This window comes from Phoca vitulina, unplaced genomic scaffold (genome assembly GCF_004348235.1).
Source record: "Phoca vitulina isolate PV1807 unplaced genomic scaffold, GSC_HSeal_1.0 scaffold12, whole genome shotgun sequence".
NCBI lineage: Eukaryota > Metazoa > Chordata > Mammalia > Carnivora > Phocidae > Phoca > Phoca vitulina.
In genome coordinates, this window is record NW_022589715.1 from 25,062,325 (window position 1) to 25,085,733 (window position 23,409).

At 56.4% G+C, this 23,409-nt stretch overlaps 1 protein-coding gene across 15 annotated transcripts in view; it reads right to left on the minus strand.

The window, feature by feature from the left end:
- The window catches only part of DYSF (dysferlin), a 202,959-nt gene that overhangs the window by 93,361 nt on the left and 86,189 nt on the right, over window positions 1-23,409 (minus strand). For all 15 annotated transcript variants that reach the window (XM_032410734.1, XM_032410730.1, XM_032410732.1 and 12 more), the window contains 9 exons: window positions 22,978-23,084; window positions 17,695-17,887; window positions 15,458-15,613; window positions 11,904-12,035; window positions 11,648-11,814; window positions 10,704-10,818; window positions 10,309-10,414; window positions 9,899-10,041; window positions 7,899-8,072 (listed from right to left, as the gene is read on the minus strand). In XM_032410734.1, the coding sequence (XP_032266625.1) occupies window positions 7,899-8,072; window positions 9,899-10,041; window positions 10,309-10,414; window positions 10,704-10,818; window positions 11,648-11,814; window positions 11,904-12,035; window positions 15,458-15,613; window positions 17,695-17,887; window positions 22,978-23,084 (1,293 nt within the window). The remainder of the gene's footprint in view (window positions 1-7,898; window positions 8,073-9,898; window positions 10,042-10,308; window positions 10,415-10,703; window positions 10,819-11,647; window positions 11,815-11,903; window positions 12,036-15,457; window positions 15,614-17,694; window positions 17,888-22,977; window positions 23,085-23,409) is intronic.

Consider the following 23,409-nt stretch of genomic DNA (forward strand, 5'->3'; position numbering starts at 1 on the left):
GGTTATTTACATCTAATATATCTGTGGGCTGGAAATACTATATAACCACCTGCCATTGCTCGTCTCCTCCCATCTCCACTCAGCGATGTCTCATTGCTAGCTCGAAATCAGCCACAGCAGGGATATTTACACCACGGAAACCAGCAAGTACTACAAACCAGACTGGGTTTGTTTTTTGGATTTTTTTTTTTATTTTCTGGAGAACCAGTTATTAAACACTGACCAGCATGCCCTAGGGTGAACTGCCAGGACCTCTTCCTCACTACTGGCTTTGCTGGGACAACCAAATAACCAACAGCCACGTAGGGTAGTATGCTATAAACTCTGAACCACCCCACTGTTATCCCTAGAATTTTTCTTAATGCTCATGTGAGGAAACACCCCTAGAATCACTATGACCTGCCTTCTCTGTACCTCCGTTTGTTCATCTGTGAACTGGGAGTAGTGATAAACCCTATCTCCTAGGACTGCGGGGGGCATGAAAGGAGATAATACACAAACAGGGCAGAGTAATGCCTGGCCCAGGCACATGCTCTAGAACAGCTGGTAAACGCTGTTCAGAGAGAGCCAGGGAGTAAATCCATTCACCTTTGCAGGGCAGCTGCCCCTGTAGCAGACAGTAGCCACAGAATGCAGACACGAATGAGCCCGGGCACTTGCCAATAAAGCCCTGTCTATGCAAAACGGCCAAGGACAGATTAGGCTTGTAGGCTAAGGCTTGCCGACCCCTGCTCTGGAAGGGGAGGTTATTATTTTTGCTGTGTTATTATCAGCCCTATCCTGAAAGTGAAAAAACTGGGGCCCAGAGAGGTCAATACCTTCCCTAGGGTTGCACAGCAAAATTAACTGACAGAGCCGGGGGGCCTCCCAACAGCCCCTCCGGGCTCTTCCCAGCTTCAGCTTCCCCATCAGAACTCAGCACCTGAGCAGGGCTCCAGGGCAGGACAGGGCTGAGCGCCAAGTCAGGGCCTTAGGGAGCCCAGGGCCCACGTCACTGCCCTGGCCGCCCAGCCTGAACTTCCAGGGAAAGCCCACAGAGGCTAGCAGGCCAGGCCGAAGGAGGAGAACACTTTAAAAGAGGCAACTCGGGAACACAGACCTCCCTTCCTAATCAGGGCTGATTGCAACTTTAAGTAGAAGAGCAGGCAGCGGTGCAACCCCATGTAATTTACAGCTGGAGCCGGGGCTTGGAAGCAGCTGCAAAAATCCTTGCAAAACTACCGGCCAGCCCCCGGGGAGCTTGGGAATGGAATCAGGAAACCTGGAGAATCCGCGGTGCCACGTGTGGGCTGGCGCAGGCGTCTGTGTGTATGCGAGTGTGTGCGTGCACACGTGCCCCTCTTGACTTCCCGTGTGTCCAAATGTGGAGGTTGCAGAGAACACTCAAGCAGGTTCTACCCCGTGCCAGAGCGCCTCCGTAATCAGGACGACCGTACATCCCACTTTGTCTGGGACGGCCCCAGCTTACGCCTGTTTCCCAGCATGATTGGGACAATAAGTTATAGGGTCACCCTAGCAATTATGGATGCAGACCCCAGTGCATTTACAATAACACACACGGGGCCCCCACTGCGTCTGCCCAGCTGTGACACACACACTCCTCGGCACCCGTGCACCCCCACGTGCTGGCATTTTGTCTCAGGTACACAGACACACAGTTGGACCCTCCAGACTTCAGCATCCAAGTCTGGAGTGAGACAATTTCAAGGAATTACCCAAATGGTCCTTCCATAGGGGGGCAGCAAGAGGGGCAGGGAGGTCCCTGCTTGAGAGGCCAGCCAGCCTCCAATTAGCTCCTGCTTGCACAAAACCAGGTATAGAACAGGTGCTCAATTAGCATATTCAAGAAACAGAATCCAGGGAAACATGGAATCACCTCCCCCACCTAAGCAGACCCAGCGGGGATTTGGTTTACTTAATGAGGCAAACCCCTCTCACCTCCCGGATAACCAACCAACCCTTGGTCCAAGTGCCCACTCTAGGAACTAGGCCCGGGTACTCTGCGTACAGCAGGGCTTCAGCCAGGTGCAGAGACGGCCCCTCCCCTCCTCACCCACATCTGACCTCCTTTTCAGGCAGCTCAAATCCCAAATTACTCCTCTCTGGCACCAGCCTTTCCCTGACCCCCTCCCAGCACTTCCGACTCGCAGCTGCCCATCTCTGCCCTTAGGCTGGGGCTTGGCATCTCAGGCCTGTCTCCGTAGATCCTCTCCACTTCCGGTCAGGACTCAGACTTCAGACGACCAACCGGAGGCTTCTCAGGGTGGGGGTCGCGGTGCCAGCTCCCCTCTAGCAGCCCTACTGTTCCAGAGAAGCCAAGCCACATGGCTGCATGGGAAAAGTAATGCCAACAGCCGAGGGTTCCAGCCAGCTGCCCAGCACCCTCCCTAGGACCCCACTCGAGGGCCTTCTCTAGGAGGACATTATGCCCTAATGGGAGTGGGAATATGGGGAATATGAACTTGGGGACAGAGGACAGAAGAGCCCATTGTCTGGTCTTGGTTCTAAAACTGACTCATACTGTGCCAGTGGGCAAACCCCTTCTCAGGCCTCAGTTTCTTCTGGAGTAATATTAGGGGCTCAGAGTTGTTCTAGAACAGCACTGTCCAACAGAACTTTCTGCAATGATGAAACTGTTCTATAGCTTCACGGTCCAATATGGTAGCCATGAGCCTGGTGTGGCTCTCGAGCACCTGAAATGTGGTTGGTGTGACTGAGGAACTAAACTGTCTTATCTTAATAACTTTAAATGTAAGTTGAAATACTCTCATGCAACTAGTGGTTACTGTGTTAGACAGTGCAGTTATGGAACCTCAGTCTCCCCAACTGTAAAATGGGTATAATAATAGAATTCAGTCTTCTGGGGTCACTGTGAGGATAAAAAGAGACCATGCACAAAAGCTTTCAGCCTGATCTTTGGCACATGGTAAAATGGATTTCAGTGATTCTTCTCCTCTTTGGGCTCCCAAATTCCCTTGAGAATTGGAGAAAACCACAGACCTTAAGCCAGAATTTACACATCACAGATACACACGCCCACAGTGCACATACACACGTTATCACACATGCACACACATCGTACTCGTTCATACACATGTGCACATACATATCACACACACAGGCATGTTGCACACATATTGTGTGTGCGCACACATCATCCATGTGCTTACACATCAGACACACTTGCATACACGGATCACACCCGCACACCCACAACTATGCATCCAATTTCAAGGGGATCCAAAGCCAGGTGGAGAGCACCTTTTGAACATGGAAGTTCCTTCCAGCTCTAAAAATCTCCAAGGCTCTGAGCACATGTTGCCGAGTCTCTGTCTCCTTCCCTCCTGCCCAGGCTCAGGCATCTCAGAAAACCCTTCCTAATACTCCAGGCCAAGCACAGAGGCAGGGCTCTGGAAAAATCCTTGCGCATGGAGGGCAGGCCCAGGGCAAGGGCGACAGGATGGATTCTGTGAGCTCATCCCAGCAGCCGTCACCAGAGTTCCCAGAGAGGCTGGTGGCGTCGGGAAGGGGTGCCTGGGTGGGAGCCGCCGGTGGCGGCAGCAAGGGGTGTGGGGCGAGGAGAGGGAGGCTGGATGGAACGCGCTATAATAGCCGCTTTGTGCTCTGCTTCCCAGCTCCCTGGGAACGCCAGGAAGATTATGAAACCGGTGTCTTTGGGAATGCCAGGATATTAGCTGGAAAAAGAATAATACGAAAATAAAATAATGCTCGGGATGGAGACAGCAGACGATTAGCAGACGGAGCCAGGGCCTCCCGCTCCACAGAGGGAGCCAGGCTTGGCCCCAGCAGAAGGTTTCAGGGAAAGACTGCCCGTGCTAATGAACAGACAGGGCCTGCCTTCCAGCAAGATGTCTTCAGGAGGGCAACTGGCAAGCAAGGCGCAGCCTGCTGGTGGACCAGAGGGCCAGGAGAGGGGTGGAAGGAGGCAAGGGGGCACCACAGGCCTGGTCCTCGGGCCCCGGCATCCAGAAATGTCAGATTACCAGGAAGACCACCTGGTCACCACCCACGGTGCTTCCCTAGACTTCTTCAAGGTCTGCCTCCCAACATCCTTCTCCAAGAAGCCTCCCTCATTAGACACCATCATTCTTGGCCAGAGCATTCATGGCAGATCCTTATTCTGCCCTCCAGCACCTCAAAGATGCAGATCCTACTGGGTTCATTTGTACTCACATGGGAATGCCTCTCTTCCTCATCAGACAACAGTTCCCCACAGGCCAGGCCTCCACCATCAGATCAGGGGATCATTAGAAGCAAAGATCGCTGTTCTCTCACCAGGGAGCAAGGAGAACACATCATCATTCCCTGCTCCCCTCTCTAGGACCCTGGCCACACACCTTCACCCAGTCATGGATACGCCCTGCCTCTCTCAGAAAGGCATCCAAGTGGGGGGGAGCAGGGCAATGTGACCACCTCCCTCATCTTCCTGATGCCCGACGTGCCTCACATCCTCGCCCCTCAAAGGTGGTCCTTGGACCAGCAGCACTGACATCACTGGAGTCCTCTTAGAAACACAGACTCTCGGGTTCACCCAGACACGGAATCCCGAGTGCACATTTTAACAAGACCCCCACATCGCTCCTATGTTCACTCAGCCTGAGAAGCACTTCCTTACATGTGTCAGGTGGGTCCCCCTTACAATGACTCTAGGATGCAGTGACTTTCACAGACGAGATAACAGAGTTGCTAAAAGGGTAAGTGACCTGTCCTCAGCTAGGAAAGAGAGGAAGCAGAATTCAGACCAAATCTGCTCCACTCTGAAGCCTCGCCTATCCCACCATGCTCCAGCCAAGAGAATCAGCAGACATCAGTGACCAGTGGACAAGGCCAGCACCCAAGACAGTAGCGGGGTCCGGGCACCCAGAGAACCCTACCATCTGCTCCCATGATGCAGGCTGGATGTTAGCCCCAGTGCCATCAGTACCTCCCAGGACGAAGGACAGCAGATTCGGGGACAGGAGCACATCTAGGTGACCATGAAGGAGAGGGTGTGTGTGTGTGTGTTGGTGCTGATGGAGGTTCGAGTCACTGAAGTACAGAGTGGTCCAGACAGTTACTGTCAAATGGGCCAGTGGCCCTGTCCAAATGCTGGCCACACCTAAGGACTTTCCAAAACTGTGTCCTCCAACTCCAGGTCTGTGGGATCCAGCCTCTCCAACCACTGTCTGCCCCTGGTTCTCTGTGTCAGCCAAGCTCCCCCAGGACTCAGAGGGCTTCCCTATGTTGGTTTCTGCTGCATAGCACAGGCAAGGCACATCTGCTTCACAATCAACCACCTCCCCACGTCTGTTGACTTGACATTTGATTTCAATGCTCCCTCACGACATTTTCTCCCACATAAAGAATAAACGGATTGGTTTCTGTTTCTGGGAAGTGCCCCCCTTCATTCTCCCAGTCACCGAGCCATGAAAGCTTGGCAGTGGAGCCCCAGCCTTGCTCATCTTCTTCCCCCAGATCCTGGCCAGCCCCAGAACCCATCCACACTGCTGTCCATGTGTCTCTGGCTACCTCTGGCCTCGCGTCCTCTCTCCCACGGCCCTGGCCTCCCTGCCCTGGGCGGCCTGGCAAGCAACTGCCAGATCCGCCTCCTTCACACAGCACTTAACCATGTGTGTCAGACCTGCCAGGGCCAACCATGAACTCATCGCGGCCCCAGGCCCACCCCACCCACCCTGTGGCCCGGCGATGGGAGGAGCCCTACCATGCACCCAGCAGAGCCTCTGGGCCCATCTGACCCTCCCCAAACTCTGTACTTCCCTCTACTCCAGCCCCCAGCTCCCACCCCAGATGGTCACCTCATCCCAGATCACTAACCGAGACTCCTGATGGTCTCCTGATGGTTTCCACTCTTCCACCCTAACCAGCCTCCATGGCTACTTGACTAACGGCCCTGAAGCCCAGCTCTGACCAGAGCACTCCTCTGCTCAACAACCCACACCGGCTCCCTATTGCTCATTGAACAGAGTCCTGTGGCCATCATCAGTAGCTCTTTGCCCAGCACTGTTTGCAGGGTTTTTTTTTTTTTTCCTTTCCAGACGCTCTTCTCTGCATCCTAATGGTGCTGTCAACTACAGAAAAGGGGCATGACCCAGCATGGCCAATCAGAACATTCCATTCCTCACCCTCAGGCTGGCATGGGCACATGGCCACGAGAGCCAGTCAGTCACACCCAAGACTGTCACGGCATTATAGAGAAAACAGCACTCTCCCCTCTGGTCTCCAGCTGTGAGGGAAACAGAGGATGCCGGGTGGGCTGTGCTATTTCACCTAGCAGGGCTTTGCTGGCTGTAAAGTTGATGTCGGCGCCATCTTTGTTACCACCCAGAGTGAGCCAGTGTGAGAACGAGGCCAAGACAGAGGAGCGAGTCAGAGACAGAGTCCCAGGGATACTTGGCGAACCCCCATTTCCTGCCAGACCTAATGCCTGCTTCGCCCCTTGGGCTCTCCTGTCCGTCTGAGCCTTTAAACTCCTTTTCTCTCTGTAACCCATTTCACTGAGTTTCTATTCCTTAGGGTACCTACCCAGGCTTCTCAGACCCTGACTCTGAGCTCTGCCAAGGCCTTTATCCCCCCATCCCTCAGCTGGAGCCACAAGCCCACCCCCAGGCCCTGCCCTGTGCCCAGGCCAGGCCCTTTCTGACAGGACAAAGGGGGTCAGCGCATACCAGCACTGCCCCATGAGACCTCCAGCTGGGGCTGCTCCAGCTGGGACAGCAACTTCCTCCCGCCCAGCCGAGCACGAGCCCAGCGGCCCAGAGCTCTGCCGTCTCCTTCCAGCCACCCCACAACTTGGCCCCAAGACATCATCAGACATCTGGCATTATCTGGCCCCCAGGGGGTTTCCTCTCCCATACTGCCACCCCTGGACCTGGCCCACCATCAAGGACTGAGAGGGATGGAACCCCCTCAGACCATCACCAGTCTCAACTCCCTTCCCCGTATCCATCCTGTCAGATCCTGGGCCTGTCCTCTGTACTCCCTGGCTCAGGACAAAGCCCCAGTGGTCCTCCCTCCGACCAAATCCTCACATACATGCGCACACACACACACACACACACAAAACTGGTGCACATGGACACACTCAGATCCCATCAGCTTTCAAAGCTGGTGGAACCTGCTCTCTGAGTCACAGTCCAAAACCCCAGGGGCTGGGCAGTCCTGGCTGGATTTCAGAGGAAGGGCCTCATGCTGGGCATCTCCTCCCACCTCCAGGAATCCCCAGACCAAAACAGAGTGGAGAATGACCCTACTCAGACTGTCCAGGAAGGGCCTGCTCATCTTTTGGGGGAACACATCAGCCAGACCCTGGTAACCTGGAGCTGACCCCAATTTTACTGGCTCCAGAAAGTGTACTCTAAGTCAGGACCACCAGCCTGAGGTTCAGTTTCTGAGGTACATCTCTCCCCCAAAATCTCAGGGATGCCATGAGACGGCTTCGGTCCAACCAAGGAGGACTCGTGTCCAACCAAGGACATTCAGGGGTCGTCAGACCTCTCTGGCTACTCCCAGGGGCTAGGCCAAAGCCTCTCAGACCCACCCTGTGGCAGCCAGGCTCTTCGAGGAGAACCAGGTCCCTTGGCTCCAGTCAGAGGTCAGACCCGTGACCTCATTCGGACCGAGACCCTCTCTGCCTGCTTCCCTCTTGACCACACAAAGAAGCAGCAGGTCTCCCAGTGCCAAGAAGGAGCTGTTTTATATTAGGAGGACACCCAGACTACCATCCACTTTCCCCACAGGCGACCCCAAAGGAACTAAAGCCAAGGTGACCAGCCGATGTTCCCTCCAAAGTCCTATCCTGGGGGCTCCCGCTTCAGCCGTGAAGAACCCTGGGGAAGCAAGCCGCACCTCACTGACCCACTACAGGCCCAGGGACATACCAGAGCCCCCTCGAGGGCAAACACGGCGGCAGGCCCAGTCTTCTCCAGCGGCTCCATGCGGCGGCGCCAGCGGCGACGGCGGAACGCATCCGTCTTGCGGTACTCCAGGTGGAATTTCCAGCCGAAGAGCGAGGCGTACTCCCAGCCCTCACCCTCGGCCTCCGCCTGCCTGTGCTGCATGGGGACAACAGGACGGACTCAGGCCCTGCTTGGCGGCCCCACGGGGAGACCCTGGGTTGGGCTCCTGCGGCACCTCTCCCCTCTCTGGCCTGCCCTCCACGATTCCCCACCCACTCCACACCAGCACCCTCCAGGTGGGAACAGCTGGGAAGGCCACCTGGAGGAGGGGGGCCCTGAGCTGCTTCTGCAATGACAGGAGTCCAGGTCGGAAAATCAGGGGGAGAAGAGGCTCCCTGGGCTGTGGGGATCTGAGGAGCCGGAGAGGGCAGATAGGCTAAAGCAGCAATGAAAACCCTGGGCTTTGGGTTTGTTTGTTTACTTGGATTACGGGTGGATTTCATGAATCCAAGGTTTTCTTGTCATTTCCCTTTTCTTCTTCACATCCCAGCTTATAAAAATAGAAGTGGGTCAATGAAGATTCTGTTTCCCGACCCCAGGCTATTTCTCCCCGAGGCTAGGCCTAGGTCAGCTGTGGAGGGCCCCCCTGGCATTTCCTCGAGAGGACCCTTTCCCAGGCCTGGAGGGAGGCCTCGAAGCCCCTTCTTATCCAGCTGATGACCGGACACTGTCCTCAGGTGCCCCTCGGGCTCCAGCCATGAACTAAGTAACAAGAGCCAGTCCTGGAGGGCAGCCACATCTCTCTCCGGGAGGGACGTCGGGGGTGACAGAGCGGGCGAGGCCCCCTGCCTGACAAGGTTCGCCTCCATCCCCTGGGTGCCCCTACAAGGAGAGTGGAGTCTGTCCGGTTCATGACACCACGAACAGTCTGTTGCCCTAAAACCTTGCTTCTCCCTGGACCCAGTGACATCCCTCTCTAGATTCTCTGCGCCCAAAGAGAAAGGAAGAAATTTGGGTCATGCCAAAGGCTACTCCTGGACTGGGGGAGGCCTGGCTCTTGGGCCAAAATTCAAATGCCTACTTAGGAAGGAAGAACAGGGCACAAGAGGGACTGGGGAGGCAGGCACTGAGGCTGTGCAGGACATGGGCATCTGGGGGACTCCAAGAGCAGGTGCGTGCATTGTGTTCACTCATATGTACCCACTCCACGCCTCTGTCCTGTAGGTATCTGGGCATGCCCGTGGGCATGTGTGCTCGCACTGCGGACACGTCCTCTGGTAAACGTTGACAGAGGCCACCGAGGCACCAGCCGGCAACATGGCACATACATCCTCAGCAGCCTGGTGCCTATATCTTCTCCTGCTAGCTCCAGCAGGGACTTGCCCAGGCTGAAGGGAGCAGGCTCCATGGGGAGGAGACGGGCCTCAGCCCACTCCCAGTAACTGCAGCCAATGACACAACCAAGAGGGTACAAACCCCAGCCCCCTTGCCTCCAGGTGAGGATGATTCTGTGGTCTCCAGGGTGCGCCCCTCCCCAAGCCACAGCTCAGGCCGTAACTGACTTGGCCTGAGCCCGAATCCTGGCTCCCCGCACTCCCGAGCACCCTGCTTCAATAAGCTCCATGCAGCCAAACCCCTGTCTCAGACTCTGCCTCCAGGACCCCAGGCCACAGACTCGGTCATCCATGTGTCTTGGCACCTTCTGGGTCTGTATGCAATCCCAAGTACTGTCTCCTTGCACAGTCACAAGCATCTGGGTGTGAGCATCCGGGGGTGTACCGGTATGATCTGCGTGGGTGCTGTGACCTGTGAGCAGCTGTGCATGCACTGGGTGTGATCTGTGAGCATCTCGAGGGAGCCCACATGCCTTACACATGTCCTGAGCACACATGCATGTGTCTTTGCACACAGGCGTGCACCTGTGCCCAGCTGGCCTCCCCCAACCAGCGCCTCACCCCCCCACCACCATCTGCTGGACTCACCCTCTTCAGGGCCTCCATCTGGCTCAGGTCCCTCCTGCGCAGGCGGACCCAGCGCCGCCGCCGGTGAGTGTAATACATCTTCTCAGCAGGAACCCAGTGCTTTGGCTTCCGATCCGGGGGGATGGTGATACTGTACTCCCAGCCTGGGGGAAGGGCGCCTGTCGGTCACTGCCCAGCCGTTCCCCATCTCTCCAGAGGCTATCTCTCCCTCCCGGGCACAGTCACAGGCTCATGAGTGATAATTGACTTAATTTGTAGCTGTAAGTGAGGGCCAATCCAGGAAGTCCCCCAGAGGAAGAAGCCTAGTGAAGGCCAGTGTCCCAGGGCACGAGGCCTGCACTCAGCTGTCCCACCAGCACGCCTCTTGAGCTTGCTGGGGTATGTCTCACCGGGCTCCATGTGCTGCCCACCTTGCTCATCAACAGCCCGATTGAGGTCCGTGGACCACTCTTCATCTTCCCACTTCCAGCCCAGTGGGCACTCAATGTCATCCTTGGGAAGCACCTTCTCCCCATTCTAGGGCAACACAGGACAGGCAAGCGTTGAGAAGAGACAGATGTCATCAGGGAAGCAGAAAAGATGCAACTTGACAACCTACATCCTTGAAGCCCCAGGTGGGACTCCAGATCAGTGTCCTATCCGCCCTGGACCTCACACATCCCTCTGGAAACCAGAGCATGAAGATGGGGACATGGGAGCAGGGGAGAAAACATCCCATCTTCTCTGAGCCATAGGCCCCTCCTGAGCCCCAAGGTCCAGGACCCCAGGAAAGCAAAGCCCACCTGTCGCTGGAGCACCCACTTACTACATCTGTGTAGTTGTCACTCATGTAGATCCACTGGCCTCCAGGGAGCCGGGTCTGGTTCTCAAACACCTCCTCCACAAAACTCAGGTGGCCCGCGTCAGTGTCATGGAGCAGCCTGGGGGTGGAGGGGGTGGGGGGGTCAGAACCTTTGCTGAAGAGATCCCTCCCACACCCGCCGCCTCCAGCAGAGCACCCCGGGGCCTCAGCCAAGCTTCCTGCATCAGCCTCACCCCACCAACAACAAGAAGGTGGAGAGGAGAGGGAAAGGAGGGGCAGAGAGTCCCAGGTGGAGAGTGAAAGGAGACCCAGGGGGACCTAGAGACACTCCCAGACAGAAGAATATACCAGCACCCAAGATAAAGAAAGAGAAAGACACCAAAAAGAGAAAGGAAGCCGAAGACACCAAAAGCCCGGTGGGTCACTGAAGCTCAACAGGTGGACAGTTGTTGAAATGTAAAATGTGATCAAAGCTTGTACGCTTAAGATTTGCATACGTACTTGATATATGTTATACCTCAATTTAAACAAAGAAAAGGAAAGAAACCCAGTTGAACATCAACCAAACAGGAAATGAGAGAGGAGAAAGGGGTAGGGACAGTGTTGCAGCCAGACGGCCTTGTTCTGAGAGGTACAGAGAGAGAGGAGAAGCCTCAGGCACGGGAAGGAGGAACCAGGCTGTAGCATCTGGGAGAAGGTGGCAATGAAAGGATGCAAAGTCAAATGCAGGCCAACTTTAGTTTAATAGTAAAGGACTTTCCCATTGTTAGAGCCCTTCCAGAAACAATGCCGCCTAGCAAGCCCCTAGCCCTGGAAGAGTTCAAGTGGGAGCCCCTGTGACCAGCGTAGGGGCAGGAGGTGCAAGGACAGCAATTAATAGGACTGTGGTCTTCCAGAGAAAGGACCGGGGCAGAGGGGGCCCCCCAGCCTCCCTGCCCAGGACTCACGTCTTCTCTGGACACACGAACCAGTCTCCAGCCCAGGTCCAGCCGGCCGAGGGGCGGAAGCTATCCTTGGGGAGCTTGATCTTGCCCGTGACATCAGAAAACTTGGGGTAGGTAAGGCCTGTCGTGCCCCAGTTCCCAACGAGGGCCAGTTTGGTCTGGTTCTCATACTGGAGAGTGAGCAATAAAGAGAAGTGAGTAGGGCCCAGCGCAGTTTGGGGGACAGGGGGCAGGCAAGGGCAGGCTAGCAAGCACTCACGGTTTCAGCAAAGACGGACAGCTTTCCCTCAGCAAACTGGTTGAACTCCTTCTCATCCACAGAAAGCCCAAACCAGAGCTTCACCCGTATCTGCACTGGCATCCGGGCTCCGGGTACCCCCTCCATGGGATACTGGGTACCAGAGAAAGACAGAAACCCACAGTCCCCTTTAAGATCAGGATGTCCCCACTGAGGCGGGCTGGGGGGTCCTCCAGGGCCTGGGCCCAGCAGCCTGACACCCTTAGATATTTGTCCTGTTGGAGGACTTACCAGAATTTCACAGAATGGGAACGTATAATTAAGAAGGCTTCTCCACACCTGCCAAGATTCCTTCTCTCCAAAGAAGACTGCATCATCCCCACCTATGTACTCTCTGTGAAGCCGAGCCAGGCCTAGACCAGGTCCCCCATTCTCCCCTCTCCCACCACATCTCCATTTCTGTTCTCTTCTAGAATGACCCTGCCCAGTGGAATTTTCTGCTACAAAACGGTTTAACACCGCACGGTCCAATATGGTAGCGCTAGCCCCATGTGGTGATTGAGCACTTGAAATGCAGCTAGAGCGACTAAGGAACTAAATTTTCAGTTTTATTTCATTTTAGTTAATTTAAATTTAAATAGCCCCTTACGGCGGCCATATTGGACAGTGCAGTTCTAGAACACATCTCTGAAGGAGATACAATGATCCAGGTCTGGAAGGGGAAGAGGTTAAGGCCTCCTCCTCAATTTTCAGTTTGGTTTGTTTTTTGGGGGGTGGGTGTTTTTGTTATTTTTGTCTTGGCTAGATGTTAGTGTGCCATCTGATATTGCTATCCTTTCAAGTGCTTATCAGCATGTTAACCACTAGTCACTGGTCCTCAATTGCTTATTACCTTGAAACTTTCAGAAGCTCTGCCAAAATGCAATAACCACAACAACCCAACATAAAACATTTACCCTCCACAACTACTTCACCGTTGGATTGAAATCAATGGTCGGATGTGGCCTGAGGAGCAGGAGCTCCTCACTCTCAGAACAACACACTGTCCCCTTGAGAAAGTAGCACATTAAGCCCCTAGGTTTCGTGAGCATGGGCCTAGAGGGGTACCTCCTCTGCAATAGGGCACTGAATGAGAGGAGAAAGGAATTCTGATGGCTTCAGAAGCAGAAAGGGGGGACCGAAGTAAGAGGTCACCAATAGGCTGGGGAGGCCCGGATCCCTCGAAGGAGAGCCCAGGCCAGGTAAGGGGAAAAGGAAGGGGTGTGGGGCCTACCAAGGCAATGACAGTCTCCCCCTTCACCCAGCCTCTCTGCTTCTGGTTCATCCTCGGTGAAGCCTGGAGGAGGTCCTGACCCTGCATGTCATCCCCTGGCAACCTCCCATGACTGTTCACTTCAGCTGTCCCCTCCCTGGGGTGGTGAGTGGCCTTTTCCCTCCAAACCACCAGCCCCAGGGAGATGGCAGGAATGCCTGACCCCCCCTTCCCCCTCCACCCCCAGTCTCTCCCCTGCCCTCCCCCAGACAGGGCCAGCCTGCCGGACCCAAAATAGCAACAGCAAATAAAGAAATGTCTAGTTTGGGGCTCCTCTCCCTCTCTACTGGTGCTCATTTTTTCCAACTTTGGTTTAAGTTAAGAAACACCACTGTTTTCTTGGTCTCTGCTTGCTGCCAACATTTTTGTAGAGCTTGCTCAGGAGCTACTGGCGGGGCTCATAAACTCAGTGGGGAAGACTTCGAGAAACAATTCGATATCTTTTTTTTTTTTTTTTGCTTGGAATCGGGGAAAATTTTTCAGTTTGTGTTTCCCCAAGGATGCAGGGCCAAGGGGTCAGAGCCTGAAGCTCATCCCACTCAAGTGCATCCCCACCTGTGCTCTGGCCAGACAGCCTTCCCTGGTGAACCCCACTGCGATGTGGTAGCTCCTTGACTTCCTTTCCCTTCTGCCCTGCTTGGCGAGGAGCTGGCTGAGGAGATAGAAAGGCAGGATGCTAGGAGGTGAGGAAAGCACGGGGGACACGCCCCAGGTGGCATGTAGGCGGGTGGGGGGGCAGCCCACTGCCTGACACATCCCCACCCTCTTTCTAAGCAAAGCTGGCCTCTCCAATGAGCCTGAGTCCGGGTATCTGCTCACCTCTGCCTCTAGTTGTGCTGGAGCCTCCTCTCCCCGGGGAGCAAAGGAGCACCCCAGAAGAAAAAGGGAACAAGAGGGGAGAGAAACTGATATTCATTGATCACCTCGTTTCGGCAAGACCCATGACCTGTGTCACCTAATTCAACCCTCAAAACCTGTGAAGTGGGCAGCCTGATGCTCATGTTACAGGTGAGAAGACAGCCAGCAGTTCAGAGAGGTTAGGCAACCGGCCCAAGGCCACACAGGCTTCCAGCCAACCCTGCCACCTGTCCACACACACTGTACTATTGAAACCTGCCCTCTCCACCCAGCCCAGGGCACAACAAGAAAGACTGGCCAATATATGAATGGGTTGACCGACAGGCACTCAGAGGTTCGAGGCTAGGGCTAGCCAACAACGACTTCCTGGAAGAGGAGAGGCCGGCGCTGATCCCTGGTGTGGATGGAAGGAGGGGCCGGGAAGGGAAGGCTGAGAGCAAGGGGCTGGGGCAGATGGGCCAGCTGGGCTGAAGGCCAGCGGCTTATAACGCCCACAGAGCCATCTGGAGTCAGCGGTGAGTGGCAAGGGGCCGGCCTGCCTCCCAGGGCCACTCCTCCCCCAGCAGGACAGCCTCAGTGACAGCCCTCCAAACAGGGACCCTCCCCTAGGGCCCCAGGCGGTCACAGCCCAGGAAGGGATTTTCCTGAATCGTGTCCTGGCCACCAGGCCACAGTACCCCCACCAAAACAGCCTTGGCTCTATGTCCCACATTAACCCAGAGAGGAGGAGAGGGGGTGCTCAGGCACCTGCTCACATCCCTGTCACCGAGCCCGAGGCTGGCCAGTACCATGAAAGAAGATGGATGGGGAGCAAGGGTGGGGTTGGAGGAGAAAGGGGAGAAGAGATGTGGGCAGGACAACATGAGGGGCCCTGGATTTCTTGCCCCCAGCTCCCGGATGGGCCAGAGCCACAGGCACCCTGAGTACCCAAACACCAGCCCTCCCACAGGGAAGAACCTGGACCTGAGCATGACTCCACATGGAGTCAAAGCCCTCGGGCAGGGCAAGGAGGTCTGTACCAGGGCTCTTAGAGGCTGGGGTGGGGGCTGAGGGCTGAACCCCCCTACCAGAGACCTGGCTATGAGGTCGAGAACAGCCTCGGCAGTCAGCCCCTCCCAGACAGCCTGGGGAGCGGGAGGAGGTAGGGAGCAGGGGACACAGACCCTGCCTCATTCATTTCCAGCACCCCGTGATTCCAGCTCTCACCTGCCAACTTTCTAGCCCAGGTGTGTGGGCTCTAGGGACTTGGCAGGGGAGAGAGAAGGGAAATGGTTTTACACAAAGCCCGCCACCCCTTCTGAGAGCCTACAGACTCTCAGTGCGATGGAGACCAGGAGGAGACATGAAAGGGGGAGGGAACTACCTGGGAGAAAATATGACCATGACTTGAGAAAAAGGAACCCACTTTGAGAAAGATGGTCTGCAGCTTCCCACAATTCTTGCCACAGTAGCTGGTGCCCCGGCGGGAGAAGAGGACCTCCTGTGCGGGCAGCCGCTGGTATGCCACTCGCTTGTCTCCCTGCAGCATCCAGATGATGATGTCGGGCAAGCTGTTCTGGGGCTGGAGAGAGGGTGGCAGTCAGGGCGGGGAAGGCCCAGAGCCCCACCATGAGCCACCTCTCCTCCCACTTCCAGCTCCCCCGCCGCCCACCCCCAAGAGCCTCCTTGAACCCCCCTACAGCTGGCTGGGCACCTCTGTCTTCCGCGGCTAGGAGCCCCCAAGCACGGGGCATGAGGCTGCCTCCGCTCACATGAGGAGCCTGCCAAAAATTCACTGAGCTGAGTTCACATTTTCTGGGAAGAGACACTCCGGCCTGGAGACCAGAGCTTATCTTCTTAGATCCCCTCCACTGGGCAGAGAGATGCTCCCGGGGGCGCAGAGATTGGAGGATTTGATTTGACCCGAGAGATGACATCACACTTAAGATGCTACCCCTCTTCCTCACCCGAGAGTAGCAGCGAATCCCCAGATGTGCCCTTTCCCGAAGGACACTCCCCCCGCAATAGCAGGGACTTGTGGGGTCTAGTCCTTTTCCGGGCATCATGACATTGGGCTCTGAAAATGGTGACCAGCCCAGAACAAAACCACAAGGCCTGAGCCCCTCAGAACCAGTAACTCTGAGTGAGAACCGTTGGGTACAGCCCACCTGCTTCCAAGGTCGGTGAGCAAAGTGTGCTCAGTGAGGTGGCGCACTGGGTCTCGAATCAGGGCCACGGCTGAGAGCATTTCACGGTTTCACTTACTCCCTGCAGCAAGGACAGGCAGCCCCATTTGCCAGTGAGGAAACTTAAGCTCAAAGAGGGTAGGAGCCAACCAGGTTTTTCTGCCTCCAAACAGTGGTTCCTAAGCATGATACCAGTGTGGTCCCCAGAGCAGCAGCTCCTGGGAACACGCTAGAAATGCAAATTCTCAGGCTCTCCCCGAGACACGCAGGGTCAGGCAGGGCTTGTAACCTGTTTTAACAAGCCCTTCAGGGGATTCTGATGCGCATTCAAATTTGAGAAAGACTCTCTCTGGGGTCCCTTGCAGTCAGGAGCCCCCATTTGACCTTGACCCCTCCCAGCTGTGGCACAATCTGTGCTGAGATTCCAGGGGCCATCTGGGCCAAGATGATGGAAGGCAGCCCTTGACCAGCCCAAGAGGATGGTCTGTAGCCGCTGCATGGGCTCAGCCTGTGGCTGGGCAACACAGTGTTTCCCCCAGGTAGCTGGCCACATGCCCAAAGCCCTGCTCAGGGACGAGTCCAAGGCTGACTTTCAGGGACCAACTTTTTGGGCTGTGTTCCCCTTCTGAACAGCCTCCCACCTCCCAGACCCCTCTCTCCTCTTCAACGACTCACTCCTCCAGAAGCCCCTCTCAGGCCCTGCCCTTTCCCACACTCCTTCTGGGGAAATCCTTCCTCACCGGCCCCACCGCCTCCGTAGGGGGACCACACACCTCTGGTCAGAGTGGGCAGCAGCTGGTCTGCCGGTGACATAGGAGCAGAACCTTGTCCTCGTTCTGGACAAACCTGTGGACGGCTCGCTTGCCCTGGGAACTGGGGTGAGGGTGGGGGTACATCTGACCTGGGGCAAGGAGGGGGGCGGTATGCAGGTGGGGACAAACAGCAGCCACTTCTCTCTGATTAGATACTACAAAGTTCACAGTTCCTGCAAATACAGCCTCCTCAGGCCTGGGGCTAGGAGGCAGCCAGGAGAGCAAGAAATACAGGGCCCCAGCAGAGGCAGGTTTGAGGCCAGGGGCGGACAGGTCCTGGTTGGTAGGGAGGAGTCAGGTCCCTGGGGAAGCAGGCCCCAGCACCGCACTCGGAGCCAGGTGCCTCGGGATGCTGGTCCGAGCTCCGTCTCTGACATACTTTGGGGACACTGATTGAGCACATGTCTTGAACATATTTGGGGGCATTGACTGAACACCCACTGCACACCAGGCTCTCAGCTAGACCCCATAATACCCAGTGTCCAGTTGCATCCTGTCTCCTCCTGCTGCAAATAGGGGACACTGAGGCTCAGAAAAATTGAGTCACCTGTCCAAGCTCACCCAGCAATGAAGCCAGAGTCGGATCATGGCCCAGACAGTCCCCGCGTCCCTCCCAGTTCCGATGGCTGCAGGCAGGACGGAGGACACCTTCCAGGGTTTCCTACCTCCTCGGCCAGGGCACGGAGACGTAGGAGCCAGTCTTCAGCCTGCTCCAGGGCGGCCGGGAGCCCGCTGTGCCCAAGCTTCAGGGCCAGCGCCGCCTCAGTCATCTGGCTTAGGTGACGGCTGCGCAGCCTGTACAGGTACTGGTCCAGGGGGGTGGCGGAGGGCATCTCGTGCACGTTGCCTAGGGGCTGGCTGCGAGGGACGGACAGATGGGATGAGCCCGCACTCACGCACCCAGGTCCAGGCACACACGCTGTAGACACGCCTGGGCACAGACCCCCCCCTCCAACAAACCCTACACCCTCAGCCTGCCTGCCGGGTGCCCCATGTGCCCTAGGTGCCTTCTCCAGCCTGACCCATCTCCATGTGACCTGCTCCATCCTCACCTCCTCCAGGAAGCCTTCCCTAACTACACTGGTGCGCGTGCCTCCTGCTCTGAAGTCCCTCAGCCCTCTATTCTGGAGCTGCCTGTTTGAAACTCAGGAGTTCTTTTGCACGTGCGTCCCCTCTGCCCAAATGACCGCAAACCCTCCGAGGGCCCAACAGGTCCCTCTGTGCCCCCTGCATCCTCCTAGAGCAGAGGCCAGAGTGCTAAGTTGCCCTGGGCTGAAATGAATCCGTTCTGTTGTACGCACACGTTCTTCAGGAAGGAAATTTATGGACCCCTGACAAGCCACTGCAGACGCTGTGGGGAGGCCAGCAGCCAGCAATACAGATGTGTCGACCTGGGGCAGCCCCGGGACACCCCTCCCGGAACCCTCTGTTTGGGAAGCCTTTGGAGAAAAGGTAGAGGGCACATATAGCCCCAGAAATCCAGCCGTAGGCCCCACATGGGGGTTGGTTTTAAACCCCATCCCGTTCCAGAGGCACAGAACTCTGACTCCCCCCCCCAGTCCCACGGGCTCCCCAGATGTCCTCCTTCATATGGCTCTTCCTCACCATACCGAGCCTCTGGAGTCAGTCAATACACATGCAAGGTCAGGCGGGGAAGTTAGCGGGGGGACGTCTGTGTTCTCCCTCACCATGCAGGAGCCCTCTAGATGATCCCTGCTGTAGGGGGGGCTGCTCCAGGCCCCACGCCCCACCCCCACTGAGCCCTTGACTCCCAAACAGGACATCAGTCAAACCCGCTCCACCAGTTCTGCCCCCACCACTTGCAGCCCCCCCACCTCACACTCCCCTCCCCGCAGTGTCTCGACTCCGGCTCCCGGCTGATTTATTTTTCTGCCAATTTCCCCGAGCTATGCAGAACCAATTACCGCCGGAGCGGAGCGGCACCGCCGCCGCCAGATACACCACTCTGGCAGGCCCTCGGCGCACTACATTTTTCCTGTTATTTTTTTTAATTGAATTTTTAGGGTGGGGGGAGCAGTACGCAAACTCCATCTCGGGAAACTTAAGCCCCGGGGCCTGTCTCAGGTCACGTACTGCACACCCTGTAGTAATATAATATTTACTGCCCCGAGGGTGCCGCGGATGGGGCTGCCCCAGGCCAGGAGAGGGGCGGCCTCCATCCCCAGCCCACTCGATTCGTGGCGGAGGGGCATGCCGGGTGGGTAAAGGGGGGCCTGGGCCAGAGTCCTGGGCTGGGGCCTGCCTGGGAAGGAGGCCTGAGTGGGCCTGAGGGCGGGGGCAGGCAGATCTGGAGTTGGATCTGCAGAGCTGAGCCAACCAGGGTGATTTATGTTCCCAGCCTGGGTCGGGAGCTGGGAGGGACTGCCATACAGACCACCAAAGGGAGATTTTCATGGAGGCCACCAGCCCAGCCAAGACTCCCCCGAAACAGCCGGGACCCGTGACTGCCACCAACAAGACGTCTTGGCCCTTTCCCGCCCCAGGAAAGCCCAAAGCAGCGGGGACTGAACGAAAGGGAGACTGGGAAGAGGAGGTCAGATGACATTGTGTCCCCACCCCAAACAAGGGCGGTCGCCCTGCCAACCCTGGCTGACTTGGAAAAGGTGGGCAGGCCCGGGGCAGCTCAGCGCAGGATGAGAGCGGAGCTGGATGGCTCACAAAGTTGCTGCCGACCCCTGCGGGGACACGGGTGTCTATCAGGAACAGCCGCCCAGAAGGCACAGTGTCTAGCCTGAAAGATGAACTGGTCCAGGGGTCACTCGTTTCATTCCTCATGAACAACAGCTCTGTGGGTCCTGACAGCGCTGGGTCCGGAGCACCCAGAACAGAGAGGCAAACAGGCTAGATCCCCACTGAGCAGCCTCAGAGTCAGCAGTACTTCCTGGAGGAAGCGAGTCGGGCCAAGAAGAGCCAGATGGTGTTCTGGCCGAAGGAACAGAATGTGCACAAGACAAAGGCTCAGAGGCAGGAGGGAGCACGCATGGGGTCCCGAGAGCTGGACAAGCCAGCACAGAGGCTCCAAAGGGCCAGAGGGTAGGACTGCTGGGGTCCGTGAGGCAGTGAGGGAGTGGGGCCCAAGAGGCCCATCTACCTGGGTGAGAGCTGGGACTTTTCCTTGAAGGCAGTGGGAGCCGCTGAGGGCTGAAGCCGAGGCAGCATGGCCCAGTTTTAGGAAGACCCCAGAGAAGGAATGGGACGTGCTGGCAGACATCCAGGTAGAGAGGTGTAGTGGGCAGATGGGTGCGTGGGTCTAAGGATGAGAGGAGAAGGCTGGGCTGGAGGAGCAGAGGGGGCCCTCTGGCAGGGGGAGAGGGGCTAGGAGGGAGAGAAGCCAGGAAAAGAGAGGCTGTAGAAGGAAAGACACTGATTTGGGAGGTGGGACGGGGACTGGCCGAAGGAATGGGGAACAGCTAGTGGTCAGCTGTGACCCACTGGCTTGGGGCCCCGGCGCCTGGCTGCCCTGCTTGACAGCCCAGAGCTGGAGGTGAAGGCAGCCCTCTCGCTGCTGCCCCAGGGCTACTGGGGGCCTCAAGTGGTGCCTGAAGGAATCAGTCCTGATGTTTGGTATTCCTCCCTGGAGAACCATTTGTGCATTCCAAGAAGATGGGAAGCTTCCCTCCCCCCACTCCTCTTGACCTGGGACCACCCCAGCCACCTTCTATCCCCAGCAGAGTGACTCAAAGGGGACCAGGCTTTAGCAGAAGTGTGTTTAGCTGAATCCTCTGAGAACAGAGCCCTGAGAGGGGCAGTGAGGGCAGCCCAGGACTTGGGTCCCACCCGTCTTAGATGCTTCATGCACCTGACTACCTGCCAAGGTCCACATAACACATGAATCATGAGCGGTGCTGTGGGTATAACCCACCCTCCATACCCGGGCTGTCAGGCCAGGCCAGTGGTACACAGCGAGTCACTCTGAGCCCCTCCCCACGTTGACTGCACCCTTGTGTGCCCCTCCAGCCTCACTCTGTCCTCCAACCTCCAGACCACAGATGCCCTCAGGTACCTCTCACCAACAGAGCCAGTCCTAAGCTCCTCATCTTCCCCAAAAGCTGCTCTTCTCCCACTGATCCCCTGAGAATGGCCCTGCTAGCCACCCAGCTGCTCTGGCCAGAACTGGAGGATCATTCTGCACCTTCCTTGGGCGCCCCCATCCAACCCACCAGCCAGTCCTGTTCATTAGAAAGTGATACAGCCAACAGACTCAGCCACTTATAGAAAAGTGAATCTGAGCAAGTTAATTAACCTCTCCGTGCCTCAGTTTTCTCATCTATAAAATGTGGATCTCTCTATTTCCTAGCTCATAAGGTGCTTATGATTAGTTCATACATGTAAAGTGCTCATAAATAGCATCTCACACAGGAAGTGTTCGTTATGAGACTGTGATCATTATGATGCCCCCTAAAGAGTCCTGACTGCCCTCTGCCTCTCTCGGCCCCCAGCCCTCCCCATGTCCCTGGCTTAGGTAACACCTTTGTCCAAAATCCCCTCACCACCAGCACCACCAACCCATCCCTCACTCTGCAACCAGGACAAGTATCTGAACCATGGGGATCCCTATGCCCCCCCACCAAGCCGCCCAGGGCTGAGCTCACCTTAGCAGACCCCTCAGGCCTATCTATCCCACTTGGGCTTCCTCTTCCCCTGCCAACCCACGGAGGCGGCAGGCATTTCAGGCTTCACACCTCTGCCTGGGCAGTCCCCGCTGCAAAGGCTGGTTCCTACTCCTCCTTCAGAGTTCACATAAGGAGCACCCCCCACTCCAGGAAGCTCCCCTGAATTGAGTCTGAGCATGATGGCATCTGCTCTGAGCTCTTGCAGCACACGCCTCTAACTCCCCAACACACTCTGCTTCGTTTGCTCACTTTTGCATCTGTCACCTCTAGAGGGGCTGAAGCTGCAGCCTTGTCAACATGCTTTAATCTCCACGAAGGTTTGGGGAATGCGTGAATGACCTGTCTGGAATTCCACCCCTAGGGTAGGGCTCTTTGGGGTAATGTTTTGTTTGATAAAGATGCACTTCCCAGTTGGGGTACAAAGGACAAGAAGGGGCTCTGCATCAGGCAGAGTGTGAAGGCACTTCTCAGACACTCAGCAGAAGGTGGGATGATAAGATTGAGGGGAGCCTAGAATACACTTTCATACATTTACCCTTAACCCACAGACAGTAGAAAAGCAACTATGTATCATTAAGTACATTTCACAGCTGAGAAAACTGAGATCCAGAGAAGTGAAGCTGCCCAAAGCCACAATGCTGGTTAAAGGGACAAGAACCTAAGTCTCCTGACATTTCTTCCTAATAGTAACTATAGTCACCATCTATTACATACTCTTCCTAAAGAGCCAAGCATTTTGCTTATGTGCTATCATAAGCAGTTATTCTTAACGTGAAGTTGAAGATGAGGAAAGCAAGGCTCAGAGCAGGTGGGTGGTGAGCCCCAAATCGCCCAGCAGGGGAGGAGATGCCGAGATGCCTCCCCTTCCACTGGGCCTCTGAGCACCCCCATTCCCCATCACCCCCAGAGCCCTCTTTTCCTGAAGTCGATAGAAGGCTAAGTGGAAGCCATGGTCCCCGACATGGCCTTGGGGAGGAGGGGCACCGTCACCCCCACCAGCCAGCCCCTCCTGGAGATTCCATCAGGGAACTAAGAGGTCGGGGATCAGAGACACAATGCTCCCCATTCAGGTGAGCCGGGCTGCCCCAGGCCCACAGCTGCCGCTGCTGCAGGGAGATTTATGACCTGCTCTAAATGTCACCTTTTCAACTCCCCTCTCTGGCTCCACCACCTTTGGACTCAGCACGGGCTGGACTGCTGGCCAAGCGTGGCTGGGGAGACGTGCCGCTGCTCACTGCCACACGTGAACACTTCCAGGGAAAGGGCCTCGCTGAGCCAGGAGGGGAGGGCATGTGGGTGCCAGGCACCCCCTACCTGCAGTCTGAGATGAGCTCATCCATCAGCTGAGCCACCAGGGAGTCCACGTCCTCGGGGCTGCACTGTGCCTTCATGGCCAAGTGGACTTGCTCCAGGCCAGCTTCCTGTGGAACAGGCAGGCAAGGGTTGGACCATCCCCTGTGGGGTTGAAGGTATACACCAGACTCCCAACCCCTAGGCCCTGCCACCGAAATCTGAACCTGACACCCTGAACCAAAGGAGAGAACCGTGAGAACAGAGAAGGCAGAGCCCAGATGCAACAGACCGAGATCTGTCTCACCTTGAGAACCTTTCAGGGCTCCCCACCCCAAACAGATCCAAATTCCCAAGCCTGGGACTCCAACCCCAGGCCTGGTCACAAGGACGTGATGCTGTGTGCAGGCTTCCACACAACTCTGCTGCATTCCACACTCCTCCCAGAGCCCCTCC